Source organism: Triticum aestivum, chromosome 7B (genome assembly GCF_018294505.1).
Source record: "Triticum aestivum cultivar Chinese Spring chromosome 7B, IWGSC CS RefSeq v2.1, whole genome shotgun sequence".
NCBI lineage: Eukaryota > Viridiplantae > Streptophyta > Magnoliopsida > Poales > Poaceae > Triticum > Triticum aestivum.
In genome coordinates this window covers 686,139,463-686,158,021 of record NC_057813.1, presented here as the reverse complement: position 1 = coordinate 686,158,021, position 18,559 = coordinate 686,139,463, and the positions used below count along the sequence as shown (strand labels likewise).

The following is an 18,559-nucleotide window of genomic DNA, read 5'->3' as shown; positions in this document are numbered from 1 at the left end:
TCTTTCGTTTTTTAGCGGCCAACCCAGTTTGGTTTTGAAAAAAATAAACAATATTGTGAGTGTAATAAGCTGACAAAAAGAGCAAATATCTACAAACTAAAGAATGACTTTGTAGAAGACTGAAATTCATTTTAATCGACTCCGCTGGCTTGTGGAGGGGAAACTATCCAGTGCTCCCGACAATGGGATGTTACGCAACTCCTCGATCACCTTCTTTTGGGGGAATCTGCTCCTGCATCACCTCGTGCATTATATCTGAGGCAGTGACAAATCTACTGGTGAGGGTTCTATAGGCTCGAGCCTAACGTCCAAAATCACAAAATTATTTTTACTACTAAGCATCGATAGGCCCAGCCAAGCAAAAGTAGACCATCTGGCCCATGTAATCAAATTAGGCAGCCTGCACGGCCGCATGAGCAGACATCATGCGGGCGGTTCCGAGCGCCCCTGTGGAAAATCCTATTTGACGCTAACTGCGTCAAAATGACGAGCTTTCGCACAGGCGATCTCCCCGAGCGCAAGAATTGGGCCGGCCCACTTCCCCACTGAGAGGCAGCCGGTTTTGGGAACCTTCCAGAAGGTTCCCAGAACCGGTTTTTTATTTTTATACCAGTTTTATGGTTTTCTTTTGTTTATATTTTTTTTCTGATTCATTTCCTTTTTTTCCATTTTCTATTTCTTTTTCTTCTTTTCTTTCCTTTCCTTTCTTATATTTTCTTTTTTCGTTTTTTCGTTTTTTATTTCTTTTGAAAATTGTTTGAAAATTTAAAATTTGTTGGTGTTTCTAAAAAATGTTCGTATTTAAAAAATTTGTTCATAAGTTGAAAAATGTTCACATTTTTAAAATATTGTTACGCGAGTTTCAAAAATTGTTCTTGTCTTAAATCAAAATCTTTGGAATGTTTTTGTTCATTTTTCCACAATTTTAAAAAATGTTCCTGTTTTAAAAAATTCTTCATAAATCCCAAAATTTCTTCATATTTGGGAAATTTAAAAATGTTCCTGTTTCATTTTTGCAGGAGATTCAAAAATGTTCCTTTAAGAAAATGTTCACAAGTTTAAAAACTCGTTCAAATTTTGTTCAGGAATTTCGACATATGTTCAGGTTTCCAAATTTTGTTTTGGAAATTGGAAAAATGTTCCTGTTTCAAAAGAATTGTTCATGATTTTCAAAAGTTGTTCACTATTTCAAAAAAATATTTGTGTTTTAAAAATAACTATTGTTTTCTATATTAGTTCACAATTTCGATAAATGTTCACAATATTTCAAAATTTGTTCTCGTTTTCAAAATATGTTCTCAATTTAAAAAAAAAACGGGTTTCAAAAAATGTTCTTGTTTTCGTAATTTGTTCACAATTTCAGAAAAATGTTCATGTTTCAAAAAATGTTCAGGAATTTCACAAAATGTTCTCGTTTTCAGGTAGAAACACAATTTCAGAACAATGTCGATGTTTGAAAAATGTTCGCGGTTTCAACATTTTGATCGCCATTTCAAAAAATATCCCTGTGTTTTTTGTTCGCATTTCCAAAATACATATGAACACAAATATTTTTCGCATTTTTAAAATATATTCGTGTTTTATTTCTTTTGGTTTGAATTAAAAAAATGTGTTTTTCAATTTTTGTTTAAAAATATAATTTGTGGTGTTAGAAAATATTTAGGAATTTCCAAAAAAGGAAATAAAACATCACTTTTTTCGAAAACTCTTTGTAATATATAAAATAATTGCGTGATTTCAAAACTGTTTGCAACTTTGAAGGAATGTTTTCCAAATCTCAACCTTACTGTGTATTCTTATAGTGTTTTGCACCTTTACGTACATCCGCCATTCTCTGGCGTAGTGGCTAATGGCTCACAGTCATTACTGTGCTGTGTCCGAGGTCGGGGGATCGAACCCTGTCGTTCTCGATTGTTTCGCAGGTATTTTTTGCTATCGCGTGATAGGAAAACAACGAACGGGCGCGTTGGTGGGCCGGCCCAGTCGCACGTCCACCCTGTGCGTCGAGTTTCTTCATGACGCAAAATGCGTCGTATAGGAACTCCCCGCCCCTGTGTCTCGCATTAAGCGAGACAGGAGCGCACCCCTCGCTGAAGCGAACCGCCAGTTGAGCCGGCCCACGCGCGGAAACACCACCCCGTTTTATGTTATGTTTTGTTTTTTGTTTTTGGCTTTCTTTTTTTTACTTTTACTTATACTTTAAAATATTTGAAAAATGTTGATCAAGTATTTGAAAACATGTTGATCATGTATACAAAATGTTGAACAACTATTTAAAAAATGTTGAACAAGTAAATGAAAAAAATGTTGAACAAGTATTTAAAAAATTGTTGATCATGTATATAAAAATGTTGAATGAGTATATAAGAATGTAGAATGAAAAACAAAAAGAAAAAACAAAATAAACCAAAGGAAAAATGTTGACCATGTATTCAAAAAATGTGACCATGTATTCAAAAAATGTTGACCAAAACAAAATAAAATGAAAAAACGTGGTGAAAACTAAATAAGACAGAAAAGGCGATGAAGGATATCGGCTCTTTTACATCAAGTAGGCCGCACCCTATAGTACATCATGAACTCAACACAGAGGGGATTGACTAGCGTCGCTATCTCGTATCGAGGAAACCCGGGTTTGATCCCAGGCTGCGATTCATTTTCTTCTATGTCCTGTGTTATTTTTACTAGCTATTTTTTTGAGAATTTGCTATTATTACTTCCTACGCGCGCGAATTGTCCAGCCCAACGCGACGTGATAGAGGATCGATCTTGTAGCGACCAATCGAGCGACGCAAGCACCTTGCTAATGGTCCGGCAAACGAGATCGCGCGCGTGAGCGCTGGTACGGCAAACTAGGAGCTCCCCCTCATGCGCGCGAGTTGTGTAGCGACTAGCGAGGCATGGAGGCAGCCCGCACACTCTCTCCGGGACCTAGTCGCCGGACCAGTTCGGTGGCGGCGGCCGGAGACCGGCATGGTGGTGACACACAACGCTGGCAGATTTCTTCTTCTCTCTCCATTTTCTTCTTTCTTGTTTTTTTGTTGTTGCTTGTTTAGTCCTGTGCTGCAGTGTGCTTTTGTGTCGTCAAATGTCAATCATTTATATGGTGTACGCTTTAGCTAGTTTAGTTCTAGTCAATAGCTTTTTTTGGCGGGTGAAGTTCTAGTCAGTAGCTACTAGTTGGTTCTGGTTATCACAAACTAATTCATGTCTTGTTTGATTATTTGTAGAAATGAAAATAAAGAAGACTTTGCACAGTTGGTTTGCAAGCAGTTCAAATACGCCCCCCCCCCCCCCTGCTGTTTATGAATCCAACACTACCCCCATGGAGAACACAACCCGGGGGAGGCGTTTTGGATGAACAGTAACTCAAAAAAGTGATAAAATGTTTTCAAAACATTCTGAATTTTTTGTGGATGTTCGTGTTAGTGTCGCAAGCATGCTTGACAATTTTCATGTGAAACGAAGCTATAGTGTTTCGTCGGTGAAAAAAACAAATTTAGGTTGACATTTTGGGGTAACATTTGGTGTTTCGATTTGGTATTTCGATTTGTTTTTTTCACAGGCCAAAATGTTTAGCCTTTTTGCCTAAAACTTTGTAGGTAGCATTTGGATGTGACTATGAATACATAAAAAAATTGTTGGTTTTTTTTTTGAAATTTCAAAAATCATTTTTTGCACGCAGGAGCACGTGCTTCCGGGAGCCAAATTGGATTTCTGACACAATCCCCTCTATACAACAAATGAGAGCATATTTTGCAAAATAGATTCAAATTTTGGTTCATAATTTGATATTTTTCAAAAATACAAAAAAATCTAGTAACTGCTATATGGTTTCATTAGTAATCTATGGAAATTTTAGTATATTTGCACAAAATGATTGGAAGATAACCGATTTTCCTTTGAAAGAACGTTTAGTTTTCTCGGCATAATCTTTGATCCCACCCTCCATTTTCCTTTTAGATTCACCACTGATCTGGGGGGAAGGGACATGATCAATTCATTGAGCTATTTACGTATGTCCCCTTGGAAGATTTGCTTCTTGCCCCGTGTAAGCATCAACATCACAAGATCAAACATCGCATCATCATGGCTTCACTACCCATAGTACATTAACTGGTTCATTACTTAACATGGTAGTCAACACTTAATATAACAATCTACGAGCTTAGAACATTACCACTAACATAACCAGGTTTGCAGAATATACAACTAGCATCACCATTTTCAAATTATACAAGCAGCATCACTAGGTTCCCAGACCAACTATGTAGTTCTCAGGCCAAATACTACTTAACATAGCTAACTATTGGATTCATACATTTCAAAAAAAAAAAACTATTGGATCGATAAAGTTAATTCATCTCAGATGGCCTTGATCTTGAGAAGCTTGTCCTCCCATATCCCAACTTTTAGCAGGTTAGCAATGGTGAATTCTCTCTTCTTCATCTCCTCCTTAAAGCAAATCTATATCATGTTTGATATCATCCCTCTCCTCCTTTAGATTCCCATAATGTGTCGCGTGTTTGAGAGATCTGAATGCTCCTTAGCTCCTTGTAGTTAATGTTCTGTTGCTGCATGCCCTTGTCAATCTCCATGTTTGCCCTCTAGAGCTCTTCCTTTGTCCACATCTCACTATTCTCGTTTCATCTTTTCTATTGGTGCATCTCATGTACTTGCCTCTCTTGCCAATCAAATAGTTTACTCACATCATCAATAGGCTTCTTTTCTGCAGGTTCACTTCCTCATTCTCCTTCTTAAGCTCACTCACCTCTCTCTCATGAGCTTGCTTTTTCCGACAAAGGGTGAATTTTATTAGCTCAGAATGGAGCATCAAGAGGATACAAACACAATGAGCCCACACCCGGCCTCTGCATAACGAAGATGCACACGGCCAATACCAATACACACACTGATGCCTAGTAGTCATATAAATTCAAAGCTATGTAGGCGGGGGGGGGGGGTGTCTAAGCAATCAGATTCGCAGTCGGCAAACTATAGCAATGACCATATCCTCACCAACCATCTCATGACATCACATCGATGACAAAGTTTTCCAACAACAATGCCTTCAAGAAGGAAGCGACGCTCATGCATCGTCGTCACTGGATACAACCATCAAAGCCAGAATCTTGGTATTCACCCTGAAAAATCAGTCTGAGCATATCCAAGCAATGCCTCAAGAAGGTAACAACGTTAAAAAAAATGTCGTCATTGCCAGGTACAACCAACTCGGGTCAGACCTAGGTTTTCACCCCGGAGCTCGAGACCAGGTGCACGCATCACCACCATCGAGGGCGCACATGTGTTGTCGCCACCACTTTTCGCGATCCCTTCATCGACATGTGAAGTATCCTCATTGCTGCACAACCCTCCCTCTGCGTCAAGTCTTCATCCATAGTTTGCATCTCACCGCCAAAGTCAACCACCGGGTCTGAAGATGAACTCTCTCCGAAGACCTTTCAGTGACCTCCGTCATCGTGGAACCACAAAAGGTCATTGTAGTACAATGTGCAGCCGCCATCACCCGCCCGACCAGGTCTGTATCACCACGCCAAGTTGTCCATATCTGAATCAGGCAACTATACTGGATCGGCCATTGACGACCCCGAAGCTCCGTCCGCCCGCCATCAGATAATTCTAAAAGTGTGTGTTGAAATAATTAAAATTTGTTTGAAATGTTTATGAAATGTTTCTGTAATTGATTGGAAGATTAATAATATAATTAAAATGCATATAGATATTTTGAATTATATTCTTATATTATTTTTATAAAAATGTAGTACACGTATGAAAAGTTTCTCAAACTGAATATAAATAAACAATTAAATTTTGCATGAAACGTTGTTGAAAGTGTTTGAGATATGACTGGGATAATTGCTCTTTGAACATTTATGAATATGTACGCAAAAATTTAAAATATCGAAACACGATTATAAAGAATTAAATAAATTGGATAATTCATAGTAAATTTTTAATGGCAAATAAAAATGGAAGATTGGTGAAATAAGGGAGACGTGAGAGACCGCAAGTCTCCGATCACGACCTTACCCAGTGCCCACGGCCCCTTCGTCTCTCCCTCATCCATCTCCACAGCCGCCGTCTCCGCAGCCGCCGTCTTGCCCGGCGCCGCCGTCCCCATCCTCAGCAGCACAGCGCGGGCGGTTGCCGAACCCCACTCCCTGCCCCTCTCCCTCCCCCGCCTCCGAGCCGTCCCCTATCCCAGCAGGCAGCACAGGCAAGAATTCCCCCAAATCCCCAGCCAATCTCGCCCCAACCCCCAACACCGCCGAAAGAACCCTAGAGCCAGTGCCGCCCATGGCCAGCGCCGGCGGCAGGTTCGAGAAGAGCCCCACCGCCGAGAAAGCCCTAGAGGCAGCGCCGTCCGTTGTCAGCGCCGGCGGCAGGTCCGGGGAGGTCCCCACCGCCCAGTTCCACATCTACCAGCCGCCATCCTCTCTCCGCGGCTGGCCCGACGACCACGACACGGAGGCCGCCCTCCGCCACCTCGGGCTCCTCGATTTCGCGCGGCTCCAGCTCCCGGACGGCATCCCCCGGCACGACCTCGTCTCCGATCTGGTCGCCTCCTACCACCGGGAGAACTGCCGGGGCTACGCCTACCTCTGGGGCGTCCGCGTCAGTGTCGACCGCAAGTCCTTCCTCAGCGCGGCAGCCCTCCAAGCCACGGCGGAGCACAAGGTGCTCCCTCCACGGCGCAGGACGAGGAGCACAAGGAGCTCGTCCACGGTTACCTGCGCCGCCTTGCAGTTCATGGAAATGTGGATCCTCCCGCAGTTCCATGGCAGGGACATGTTGCCGTCGATTGTGTCGGCTGCGATGCGGGAGGTTAAGGCGGAGTTAGCGCATAACGTGGACTGGGGTGAGCTGATCTGGGACCTAGTACAGAATGAGATTCTCGAATTGCCAAAGAGGGATGATAAAAATTCATACTTTGGGCTGCATCTCCTGAGACTCATTTGGCTAAAGCATCCAGAGGTGTTCGGGTTGAAGGACAAGATGGAAAGACTCGCTCGGGTGCATCTTGACAGAATCTTGCCGCAGGTAGTCGACAACGTGACAGAAAGAATCCGGTTGGAGTTTATGAGACCGAAGAAGATTACGAGATTCTTCCGGGTGCAGCAGCCGCAGGTTGTCAACAACCTGTCCAAACCGGTGGAGTCTGGGGATGAAGCTGCAGCAGGTGTTCAAGTTCGACAGCAATCTGTGGTGGGGGATGAAGCTGCAGTAGTTGTTCAAGTTCAACAGCAACCCGTGGTGGGGGATGAAGCTGCAGCAGTTGTTCAAGTTCAACAACAATCCATGGTGGTGCAGAGCTCACCGCTGGCCACAGTGCTGAATAATGATGCAAGCGTGGGCAAGAGGAACAGCTTGGAGGCTGCCCTGGCAGAGCCTGGGCACGCTGATACGCACAAGCATGGAGTGAAGCATGTGAAGCAGCAGTTTCAGCAGGGCAATCAACAAAAGCAGACCTGTAACAGTAACAAGTGTAGTGTACCCAGTGGATCCATAGTGCTGAATGATGATGCGAGCGTGGGCAAGAGGGACATCATGGAAGCTGCCCTGGTGGAGCCTGGGCAGGCTGATGCACACAAGCATGGAGTGAGGCATGTGAAGCAGCAGTTTCAGCAGGTCAATCGACAGAAGTGGACACGTAAGAGGAGCAAGCGTAGGGTACCCAGTGGATCAACAATCTCTTCCGCAAATAGTTCTCGTGACATTATAGGAATAAAGAGTGAGGTTAAACGTGTGCGACTGGAGAACCAACCTCCAAAGGAGTTGCTTGAAGCAGAGATGTTTATCCAGGCAATTAAGGTGCTGAACGAGACACTATCTGCAGAAACCATCGTACATATCTTGCAGGACTCTCCACCGTCTGGCTCCCCACTGATGCGGGGTGGTGCAGTAGTGGAGGTCACTAAATAGGAGAACGGTTCTCACGCTCGAATGTGATCCTGGTGGGATCAGTAACAAGATGTAGATTTGCTCTCATCTCGTGAGCGTTTGGCTCTTGGTTGGCTAGTCTCGGAGAACTGGAATCATTGGTTCATCTTTTGGATGTGTTGCCCTAAAACCTGGAGCCAGAGTACTTCATATGAAACAAATGATATATTTGTTGGATGGTTTCACTTTTTTGGGAGTAGTCAGCATGTGGATGCTTGGGCTTTCCAGGTCTGATCCTTATCTTGATTCTTGTTACTTATTAGTACCACTCGTAGAGTATGTCAATTCGGATGATGCTTATGTCTTGAAGACCATCTGATTACTCTGAACTGTGAAGTATCTATGCTATTTTAGTTTTCCTACTCCCTATTGTCCAAATTTACTTTCGTGTTGCATCATGAAGCAAGAATGACAGTTTTTATGATGCGATATTCAATCTTGGTTTGTTAGAAATATGACATTTCTGTTGTTGAAGAATGACAGTGTTTATGATTTGATATTCAGTCTTGGTTAGAACTATGGCATTTCTGTTGTTGAAGAATGACAGTGTTTATGATGTGATATTCATTCTTGGTTTGTTAGAAATATGGTATTTCTGTTGTTCAAGTGGTTAGTTTGGATCTCGTCTTCCATATGTTTATATGTTGTTGCGGAGAAGTAATATGGTGGTATAATAATGTTTTAATTACTGCTAGAAGTTCGTATCATGGTGTGATCAGTATTGTTTGTACCATCATGCCCTTTATTATAAAGGGGTATGGGGTAATCTCAGCCATCGATGTGTTTAGGGAGGTGTAACGAAGCAGAAGTGTAACATTTATCATAAATCTAGCAATAGTATGAGCAATGTAAATGACTAAATGCTTTCTAGAAAGTTGTTTATTTATGAATGAAGATAGTAATTACTCGTCATGAATTATCTCCTAATATAATCTTGGCCTAGATGGAGTAGCTCATCATGAATTAGTTTGCAGTCTGCAGAAAAATTTAGCAGTCAGTTAATGCCCGTAAACTCCGCCGCCATGACTGGCTACAAGCTAGCATTACAAGTGTTCTCCTGCTATATATTGAATGAAAACCAAAAGACATTCATCATCATCATCCATCTTGCAGGTAGGCTCCTATACTAGGCAACAATCAAGAATGGCACTCCATCTCCTCTCTTGGTCCGCGTGCTTCATCATTGTTCTCGTCGTTGCTTCTGCCACCGACTATGATTGTAATATGTGTCCTTGGGGGCGGTGACTTTGCACTACAGGGATGAGCTCACATTGGGTTATATCTACCGGAGACTAGAGCCTTATTGGTCTTGAATGCTGCCAGCAACTTAAATGTGTTAACGAAGCAACATGTTCTCCCCTGCTTCACATTTCTCTAGTTCCATATAATACATGAAGATGCCATGTGTCGTTCAGAATGTTTTTTTTTTTGCGGACACGTGTCGCTCAGAATGTGATTCTGGTGGGACATGTAATAGGATAGGATGTAGATTTGTTCTTGTCTGGTTAGCGTTTGGCTTTTGGAGCTCGGCTTTATGTGGTCTGTAGCTCATGGTTGGCTCTGCTGTTAGAAAAATTGGATGCTTGGTTCATCTTTTGGATGCTTTGCCGTAAAATCTGGAGCCAGAGTACCTCATATGAAAAATAGAAGTTTTACGTGTTGGATGTTTTATGGTTTCTTGGGTGCTCGGGATTTCCAGGTCTGATCCTTACCTGGTTTCTCTTATTAGTACCAGGTCATTTTTTATGGTACTTATGATTGTCTTGCACATCCTGTGAATATTCTGAACTATGTATTCTGTTATTGCTTTTCTACTGAACATCCCTGCTGTCCAAATTTACTGTAAAGATGAGAGATGCAATCTTGGGCATGCTCTTTTGAGTGAATAATTTTGTTAGAGATGTTATTTCTTGTTTTAAAATCTAGATGCTTTGCGTCTAAAAATCTAGGATGAATGAGGTACCAAACAATCTGGCATATGGTGCAACGCTTGAGTTGAAAGTGTACAATCAGTAGGAATTAATCATCAAATTAGCCGGACTTATTTTTACCCTTTATGTACGCAAATCTCTTTGTGTTCTAGCAGTGAACACATCAATCCACTCCCTAATGAGCAGATTTGAGTCCTCTCTAACCCACCACGGCTTAAAAAATAATTAAACACTAAAATCAAGCTGACGAGACTGGTAGTCGATCCCGTGACGCTGAAAGCACTTCCACAAGGCTAGGGGCTATGTTTTGTGCTAAAATATGAATATGGGTTCTATGTTAACTACCTAAACATGTAGCAACAAATTCAGGGTCCGATGAAATATCCGTTAACCGGTCGGTTTCCAGAATATTGACCAGCAAAAAACCTTGATTCATATAGACAACATAGAAAATAGCACAAAAATCGTGAGCCACAAATCTATCAACATTAATAATTAAGCGAATTTTGAACATAGTAGTCATACAAATGTAATCTTAAAGTGAAATATCCTCAATGACCAACTCCCCACGCTCTAATCTCAAAATTTAAACCTAAAAATAAGTCTATCAATCTCACCTAGTAACAAGGGGGCAAGCAGCCGTTCCTGGGATGGATCCGCTCCGACTCAGCCCACTGCTGGCACTGTGCCCAGCCCAGGCCAGCCTCCACTCGCCGCCGTTCCGTCTCCGATCAACCCAGGGTGTCTCCGTCTGGAACAACCTAACAAGCGGGGTCACGGGGAGGTGGAGCCAACGCTCGATCGTGGTTCTTTTTTTGAGAAAAAATATCGTGGTCCTCGCCTCGAGTAAAACAACCCAATACAGTGCTTGTTAGGCCTAGGCTAGTAGCTCAGTACTCCAGGTCAGCTGACCCATTCATTTACTGACGGAAGGAAGCCCATTAGTTGATTAATGAAGCACAACTAGCCCAGCTGCTCGGGTAACCCCAGATGCGTTGACGATTTTCCCTGATGTATCGGGGGCCATTGTAGCGCGTGCGTGCCTCGCAAGCCCGGGCAAAGAGCGAGAGCAAACCAAGCTTTCAAACCCTGAGATATAAAATATATAGAGACCGTTCATTAAATCTTTGTAGCATAGGGAAATAGATACAGGTATGATGTTCCTACATAGTATTATATATTACATTGAAGGTTGGTACATAGGGACAAAATCCTCACCACAGCTTGAGTCTAAGTCTGGATCATATGGGTATATACCTTTCTTCTGCTATGGGTATATACCTTCATTCTTCAGTGAGAGACATCCCGCACTTGAAATGCTCTGAAGTTCAACCACAGCACCATGAATCTTTAGATGAGCCTGTCTGAGATTACCGATAGCCATTGAAATAGTAGGTAGCTCCAGCAAGAACATGGATTTTTTTTTAGATGCAGCACACGCTTCATCCACATTGTCGCACCTAGCGCAAAAGAGCAGGAGGAAACCAAGCATTCGAACCAAGCAAATAAGAATATTGACAGACCAATCATAAATTTCTGATTGATGTTCATACATAGCGTTATATATTACAATGCATGGTAGGTTTGTTAATAATGAACATAAGTTCGTAGAAAATACATAATAAGTTGCTGCATGTTATATTGAGAGACTATGGCATTGCCACACAACATAGAACGTAGCCGATGGTTTAATCTATATACATGTGATTGCTGCAACTAACATACATAGCCGAGGATAGCTTAAGTTCAAAGTCCATCAACAGGATAGAAGCTCTGGAAAGACTGGCAGATGAACTATGGCAGTGATCTTCTCTAGACAAAGGTAATCACTTGATATTCAAAGAAGGCTGCTGTAGCTGGTAGTATCGGCATCTTCTGAAGGCACATAGGCTGTGGAAGTAGATCCTCTCCTAAGTGGATATACAGATGTGTTTTGGATTACCTGCATAGAGTTTTCACTCAACTTGCCAAGATGGCAATTGCATTGTGAATATCTAGCCGCTTTGTCGAGCTCGCGACCACTTATGGAATTGGCTGAGCATACACTTCCTTTAGCTGGGCGGTGAATCTCAGAAGAAGTGCTTTTAACCTGATATAAGTAGTCTGCAAAGTCTTTTGTAAGTTCTCTAATCTTCAGAGCCTGTTCTTTGATTTCTTTTTCTTTGTCCTAACAAACCAATCAGATGCAGTTCTCTTTCCTTTGTTTGTTGCAGCTCGTTGTAACTATAGTACTCCCTCCGTCCCAAAATTCTTGTCTTAGATTTGTCTAAATACGGATGTATCAAGTCATGTTTTAGTATTAGATACATCCGTATCTAGACAAATCTAAGACAAGAATTTTGGGACGGAGGGAGTATTTCATTACTCGAGCAGCTGCAACGTCCATTGCATCTTCCATAGAATTGTATGAATAGCCAGACAATGTCATTGCTTCATCGTCACATCGCTGATGTTGTGTGATCAGACGAAACTTGATTGCACTGCAATTCTTTCCCCAACTTTGCAGCAGAACTGACATTGACATCCACAACTTACTACAAAGCAAAGGCACATAACCTATAAACCAATCTCCTAGTTCTGAAGCTTAAAATGAAGTACACCATGACAGAGTATATAAGAGAACATGCAGTGACTACAAATTTTCAAGTCCTGATACAAATTTGCATCTGTAAATAATATCTGCAATGTTTTCATAAAAAATACTGTATAACGATAAAGGTGGCCATGTCAAAATAAAAAGAGACGTGATCTTTATCCCATATGATTTCGAAGTTTTGAACATTATAGGCATGATAAAGGAATAACTAACATGCCTTTATATCCTAGAACAAAGTGAGTACACAATTATAACGACAATAAAACCTGCAACAACAAAATAACTATGCACTTGATTCGAGGAATAACTAAATAGAGAGGAAGAGCCAAGGGAAAGGCTATTGGCAACATATCAAACACTGCACTACAATGATCAACGTACACAGAGAACTAAAGTGTGATGGATAAGTCTGTGTACTAGGGTCCTTGTGGGGCTGCAGCACATGGTCCTTGTGGCAGTTAGGAGGATAAAGTCCTGGACCATCAAGGACTGGCTGTTAGGATAGAGTTCTGTTGAGTTCTGTTCTTGACCATCAAGGACTGTCAGTTAGCATCTTAGACTAGCATCTTAGACTAGCATCTTAGACTGGCATCTTAGCAGCATCTTAGCATATGCCTTGGCTGGCTAGCAGCCTATAAATATGTATCCCCAACCCCTCAGGTTGGCATGGCATTGTGTGAGAAATAAACCAACGAAAATTGTCCCAACTCTCCTAGTGCCATCCACAACTATCAATGCTCAGGTTGAAAGGTCTAACAAGTGGTATCAGAGCCAGGTTAACCTGCACCCTGAGCATTTCCTGTGAGCAGCCCAAGTCGGTAGCAGCAGCTGCTCCGTCTGCCTCTGGTTACCTTCCTCCCTCCGGACTGTCGAGCAGCAGCTCGTCTTCATCAGCCTCCTCTTCACGCAACAGCCCCCCTGCAGCGAGCCATGTCTGCAGGTCGCTCTCAGCACACGGCTACCTCGAGCATGCGGCGCCGGCAAGAGGCCGAGCGCGCCGTGGCAGAGGAGCGTGAGCGAGCGGCTGTAGCAGCGGCTGCTGCGGCGGCAAGAGTGTCGAGGCTGGCTGCAGCGGAGCTGGCAGCAGCCAGAGCGGAGGTAGAAGCAGCCAGGGCGGAGGTAGAAGCAGCAGCAGCAGCAGAAGCAGCCCGTGAGGCTACGGCGGACGCCAAGGCACTCCCCGGCAGCTCCAGCAGCTCCGCGCCTGCGGACGACGGCGCCGACGCAGATCGCGCCAAAGTGGCGCAGGAGCGGACGGCGCAGTGGGCAGCCGAGCGCGCCCGCGCTCCAGGTGGAGGCGCGCACCGCGACGGCGGCTGCAACGACCAGGACCGCGGCCTCTACGAGGTCCGGACTGTGGTCAAGGATGTTGGTTCCAGTGTTGGGTGGCCTACCCTCACTAAAACCAACTACGTCGAGTGGGACGGGATCATGAAGGTCAGGCTCCAGGTGCGGCGCATGTGGGAGGCAGTCCAGGACAGCAACGTCGACCACCTAGAGGATCGACGGGCACTGGACGCCCTCATCGCCGCAGTCCCGCCCGAGATGCAGTTCTCGCTTTCCAACAAGCGGACTGCCAAGGAGGCTTGGGACGCCATCGCCGCAGCACGCATCGGCAGCGACCGTGCTCGCAAGTCCACCCTGCAGGCACTTCGTAAGGAGTGGGAGAACCTGGGCTTCAAGCCAGGTGAGGACGTTGATGACTTTGCTCTCCGTCTCAACACTCTGCTGCAGAAGATGGTGAAGTTTGGCGATGCCACCTACACCGAGGAGAGAGCTGTCGAGAAGCTTTTTCGGTGCATTCACGAGAAGTACAAGCAGATGGCTCGCTCGATCGAGTCGTTGCTGGACCTCTCTACGATGACGGTCGAGGAGGCGATAGGTCGACTCAAGGTCGTCGACACCGACGAGCCACAACCCCCCTCGGGGCCCGTCACCACCGGCGGGAAGCTGCTCCTAACTCGGGAGCAGTGGGATCCCAGCCTTGGTGACAGGAAGAAGGGGGAGCCTTCCTCCTCGACGGGCGGCCGCAAGCGTGGCAAGCAGCGTAAGGCGCGAAGAGGCCCCCCGGGCAGGGCACAAGGACGTGCCGAAGGTGACGCCCGCGGAGGCGCCAAGGACGGCGCCGCTGGCAAGCCCAAGCCGGCACAAGACAACAGTTGCCACAACTGTGGCCGGTTTGGCCATTGGGGCAATGAGTGTCGGCAACCACGACAAGGCCAGGCTCACGTCGCACAGGCGAAGGAGGAGGAGACGGCTCTGTTCATGGCGCATGCAAGCATTGAGCTACCCTCGGCGACTCCAGTCGCAAAGGCTTTCATCCACCTCGATGAGCCAAAAGCACACGCTCTTCTCGGCGATGGCTCCGGGAAGGACAAGGCTACCGGGTGGTGCCTCGACACCGGCGCCACCCACCACATGACCGGTCGAAGGGAATTCTTCGCCGAGCTCAACTCCGATGCGCGAGGCTCCGTCAAGTTCGGGGATGCCTCCGCTGTGGAGATAAAGGGCGTCGGCTCCGTCATCTTCACCACCAAGATGGGAGAGCACCGGCTGCTCACCGGTGTCTACTACATCCCCGCGCTAAGGAATTCCATCATCAGCTTGGGACAGCTGGATGAGAACGGCTCACGCGTGCTGATTGAGCATGGGGTCCTACGCATCTGGGATCGCCAGCGTCGCCTTCTCGCCAAGGTGCCCAGAGGTGAAAATCGACTCTACGTCCTTGATGTGCAGGTGGCACAACCGGTCTGTCTCGCTGTCCGTCGAGACGACGAGGCGTGGCAGTGGCATGAGCGCTTTGGGCACCTTCACTTTGAGGCCCTGAAGCGTCTAAGTGCCAAGGAGATGGTGCGAGGCCTGCCATGCCTCGACCATGTGGAGCAGTTCTGCGACATCTGCGTACTGACAAAGCAGAGACGACTCCCCTTTCCCCAACAGGCGAGTTTTCGGGCTAAGGAGAAGCTGGAGCTCGTGCACGGAGACCTGTGCGGCCCGGTGACGCCAGCCACACCAGGAGGTCGACGCTACTTCCTGCTGCTCGTCGACGATCTCTCCCGCTACATGTGGGTGATGATCCTCGGCAGTAAGGGAGAAGCGACGGACGCCATCAGGCGCGCGCAGGTTGGTGTGGAGGCGGAGAGCGGCCGCAAACTGCGCGTGTTGCGCACTGACAACGGCGACGAGTTCACGGCGGCTGAATTCGCGTCGTACTGCGCCAATGAGGGCATCCAGCGCCACTACTCCGCATCGTACAGCCCGCAGCAAAACGGCGTCGTCGAGCGGCGCAACCAGACGGTTGTGGGGATGGCTCGGGCTCTCCTCAAGCAGAGAGGGATGCCGGCTGTCTTCTGGGGAGAGGCGGTGCTAACGGCCGTCTACATCCTCAACCGCTCTCCTACTAAGGCACTCGACGGCAGAACTCCGTACGAGGCCTGGCATGGGCGGAAGCCGGCGGTCTCTCATTTGCGGGTCTTTGGCTGCCTTGCGTTCGCCAAGGAGCTCGGCCACATCGGCAAGCTCGACGACAGGAGCACTCCGGGAGTCTTCATCGGCTACGCGGAGGGCTCAAAGGCCTACCGCATCCTCGACCCAAAGACACAACGTGTGCGCACAGCGCGAGACGTCGTGTTCAACGAAGGGCGAGGGTGGCAATGGGACAAGGCGGTGGACGACGGCTCGACGCCGACGTATGACGACTTCATTGTCGAGTACGTCCACTTCAAGGAAGCTGGGGGAGCAAACAGCTCCTCTTCACCGGGCACGTCTACTCCGGCCCCAACTACATCGACTCCGGCGCCTGCTACACCGACGACACCACAACCGGCGACGCCGCATACTCCAGCCCCGGCGGTCGCCACTCCGGGCTCGTCTTCATCAGCACCAGCTCACGCAGAGCACAACCCGATGAAGTTCGCTTCCCCACTCACTCACGACGAGGAGCGGGTCGACGCATGGTATGGAGGCGAACAGCTGCGGCATCGCACGATGGATGATCTACTCGGCGACCAGCCGGTGCCGGGACTGATGCCACGTGACCTGGAGGCGCAGCTACAACTCGCGTGTGAGGACGGCGAACCACGGTCCTTTGCAGAGGCCGAGAGAGACGCGGCATGGCGCGCCGCGATGCAGTTGGAGATGGATGCGGTCGAGCAAAACCGCACCTGGGAGCTCGCTGATCTCCCTCGAGGTCACCGCGCAATCACCCTTAAGTGGGTGTTCAAGCTGAAGAGGGATGGAGCCGGCGCCATCATCAAGCACAAGGCTCGCTTGGTGGCCCGAGGCTTCTTGCAGCAGGAAGGAGTCGACTTCGACGACGCTTTCGCTCCCGTGGCACGGATGGAGTCCGTGCGACTTCTCCTTGCGCTGGCTGCCCAGGAGGGCTGGCGTGTCCACCACATGGACGTTAAGTCGGCATTCCTCAATGGCGACTTGAAGGAGGAAGTCTACGTGCATCAGCCACCTGGATTTACGATTCCCGGCCAGGAGGGCAAGGTGCTCCGCCTGCGCAAGGCTCTCTATGGTCTGCGGCAGGCACCCAGGGCGTGGAACGCCAAGCTGGACTCCACGCTGAAGAAGATGGGTTTCGAGCAGAGCCCGCATGAGGTTGCCGTCTACCGACGGGGGAGTGGAGGAAATGCCCTGCTGGTGGGCGTCTACGTTGACGACCTGGTGATCACCGGCACCAAAGGTGCAGAGGTGGCGGCGTTCAAGGAAGACATGAAGGCCACGTTCCAGATGAGTGACCTGGGGCTCCTCTCCTTCTATCTAGGGATTGAGGTGCACCAGGACCACTCCGGGATCGCGCTTCGACAGTCCGCCTACGCCAAGCGCATCGTTGAGCTAGCTGGGCTCACCGACTGCCATCCAGCTCTCACTCCGATGGAGGAGAGGCTGAAACTGAGCCGCGACAGCACGACGAAGGAAGTGGATGCTACGCAGTACCGACGCCTTGTGGGGAGCCTTCGCTACCTCACTCACACACGGCCGGACTTGACATTCTTCGTCGGCTATGTCAGTCGGTTCATGGAGCGACCAACGTCGGAACACCAGCAGGCAGTGAAGAGGATCGTCCACTACATAGCAGGGACCCTCGACCACGGCCTCCACTACCCTAGGTGTCCTGGGGCGGCACACTTCGTCGGGTACAGCGACATCGACCACGCCGGCGACATTGACACCAGCAAGAGCACGAGCGGGATCCTCCTCTTCCTCGGCAAGTGTCTCGTGAGCTGGCAATCAGTCAAGCAGCAGGTGGTGGCCCTGTCCAGCTGTGAGGCTGAGTACATAGCGGCCTCCACCGCCCGCACTCGCAGGCGCTCCGGCTTGCTCGACTGCTTGGTGATCTTCTCATTCAAGACACCAAAACGGTGCAGCTCCTGGTGGACAGCAAGTCCGCCCTGGCCCTGGCAAAGAACCCCGTGTTCCACGAACGAAGCAAGCACATCCGACTGAGGTATCACTTCATCCGCAGCTGTGTGGAAGAAGGGAGCATCGAGGCGAGCTACATCAACACCAAGGATCAGCTCGCAGACCTGCTCACCAAGCCCCTTGGGAGGGTCAAGTTCCTCGAACTTTGCTCCAGGATTGGGATGATTCAACTCTCCCACAAGACGACGTACAAGACTTAGGGGGAGAATGATGGATAAGTCTGTGTACTAGGGTCCTTGTGGGGCTGCAGCACATGGTCCTTGTGGCAGTTAGGAGGATAAAGTCCTGGACCATCAAGGACTGGCTGTTAGGATAGAGTTCTGTTGAGTTCTGTTCTTGACCATCAAGGACTGTCAGTTAGCATCTTAGACTAGCATCTTAGACTGGCATCTTAGCAGCATCTTAGCATATGCCTTGGCTGGCTAGCAGCCTATAAATATGTATCCCCAACCCCTCAGGTTGGCATGGCATTGTGTGAGAAATAAACCAACGAAAATTGTCCCAACTCTCCTAGTGCCATCCACAACTATCAATGCTCAGGTTGAAAGGTCTAACAAAGTGATTTCTCGTGGTTAATAGGCAAGTTTCAATGGCCATGAAATGGTATGGAATTCCTGCTAGGAAATAAATACCGAGCAGT

The 18,559-nt window shown here is 47.3% G+C and overlaps 1 protein-coding gene across 1 annotated transcript; it reads left to right on the top strand.

The window, feature by feature from the left end:
* Window positions 1-6,023: 6,023 nt before the first annotated feature.
* LOC123157399 (uncharacterized) lies at window positions 6,024-9,633 on the top strand. The gene is made up of 2 exons (XM_044575675.1): window positions 6,024-8,190; window positions 9,076-9,633. Exon 1 carries the CDS (start codon window positions 6,319-6,321, stop codon window positions 7,942-7,944), a length of 1,626 nt encoding a protein of 541 aa, XP_044431610.1. The 5' UTR covers window positions 6,024-6,318; the 3' UTR covers window positions 7,945-8,190; window positions 9,076-9,633.
* Window positions 9,634-18,559: the final 8,926 nt, after the last annotated feature.

What these genes read in the sequence shown, in the direction of transcription:
- LOC123157399 (XM_044575675.1), top strand. Translation starts at nt 6,319, where the DNA reads ATGGCCAGCGCCGGCGGCAGGTTCGAGAAGAGCCCCACCGCCGAGAAA.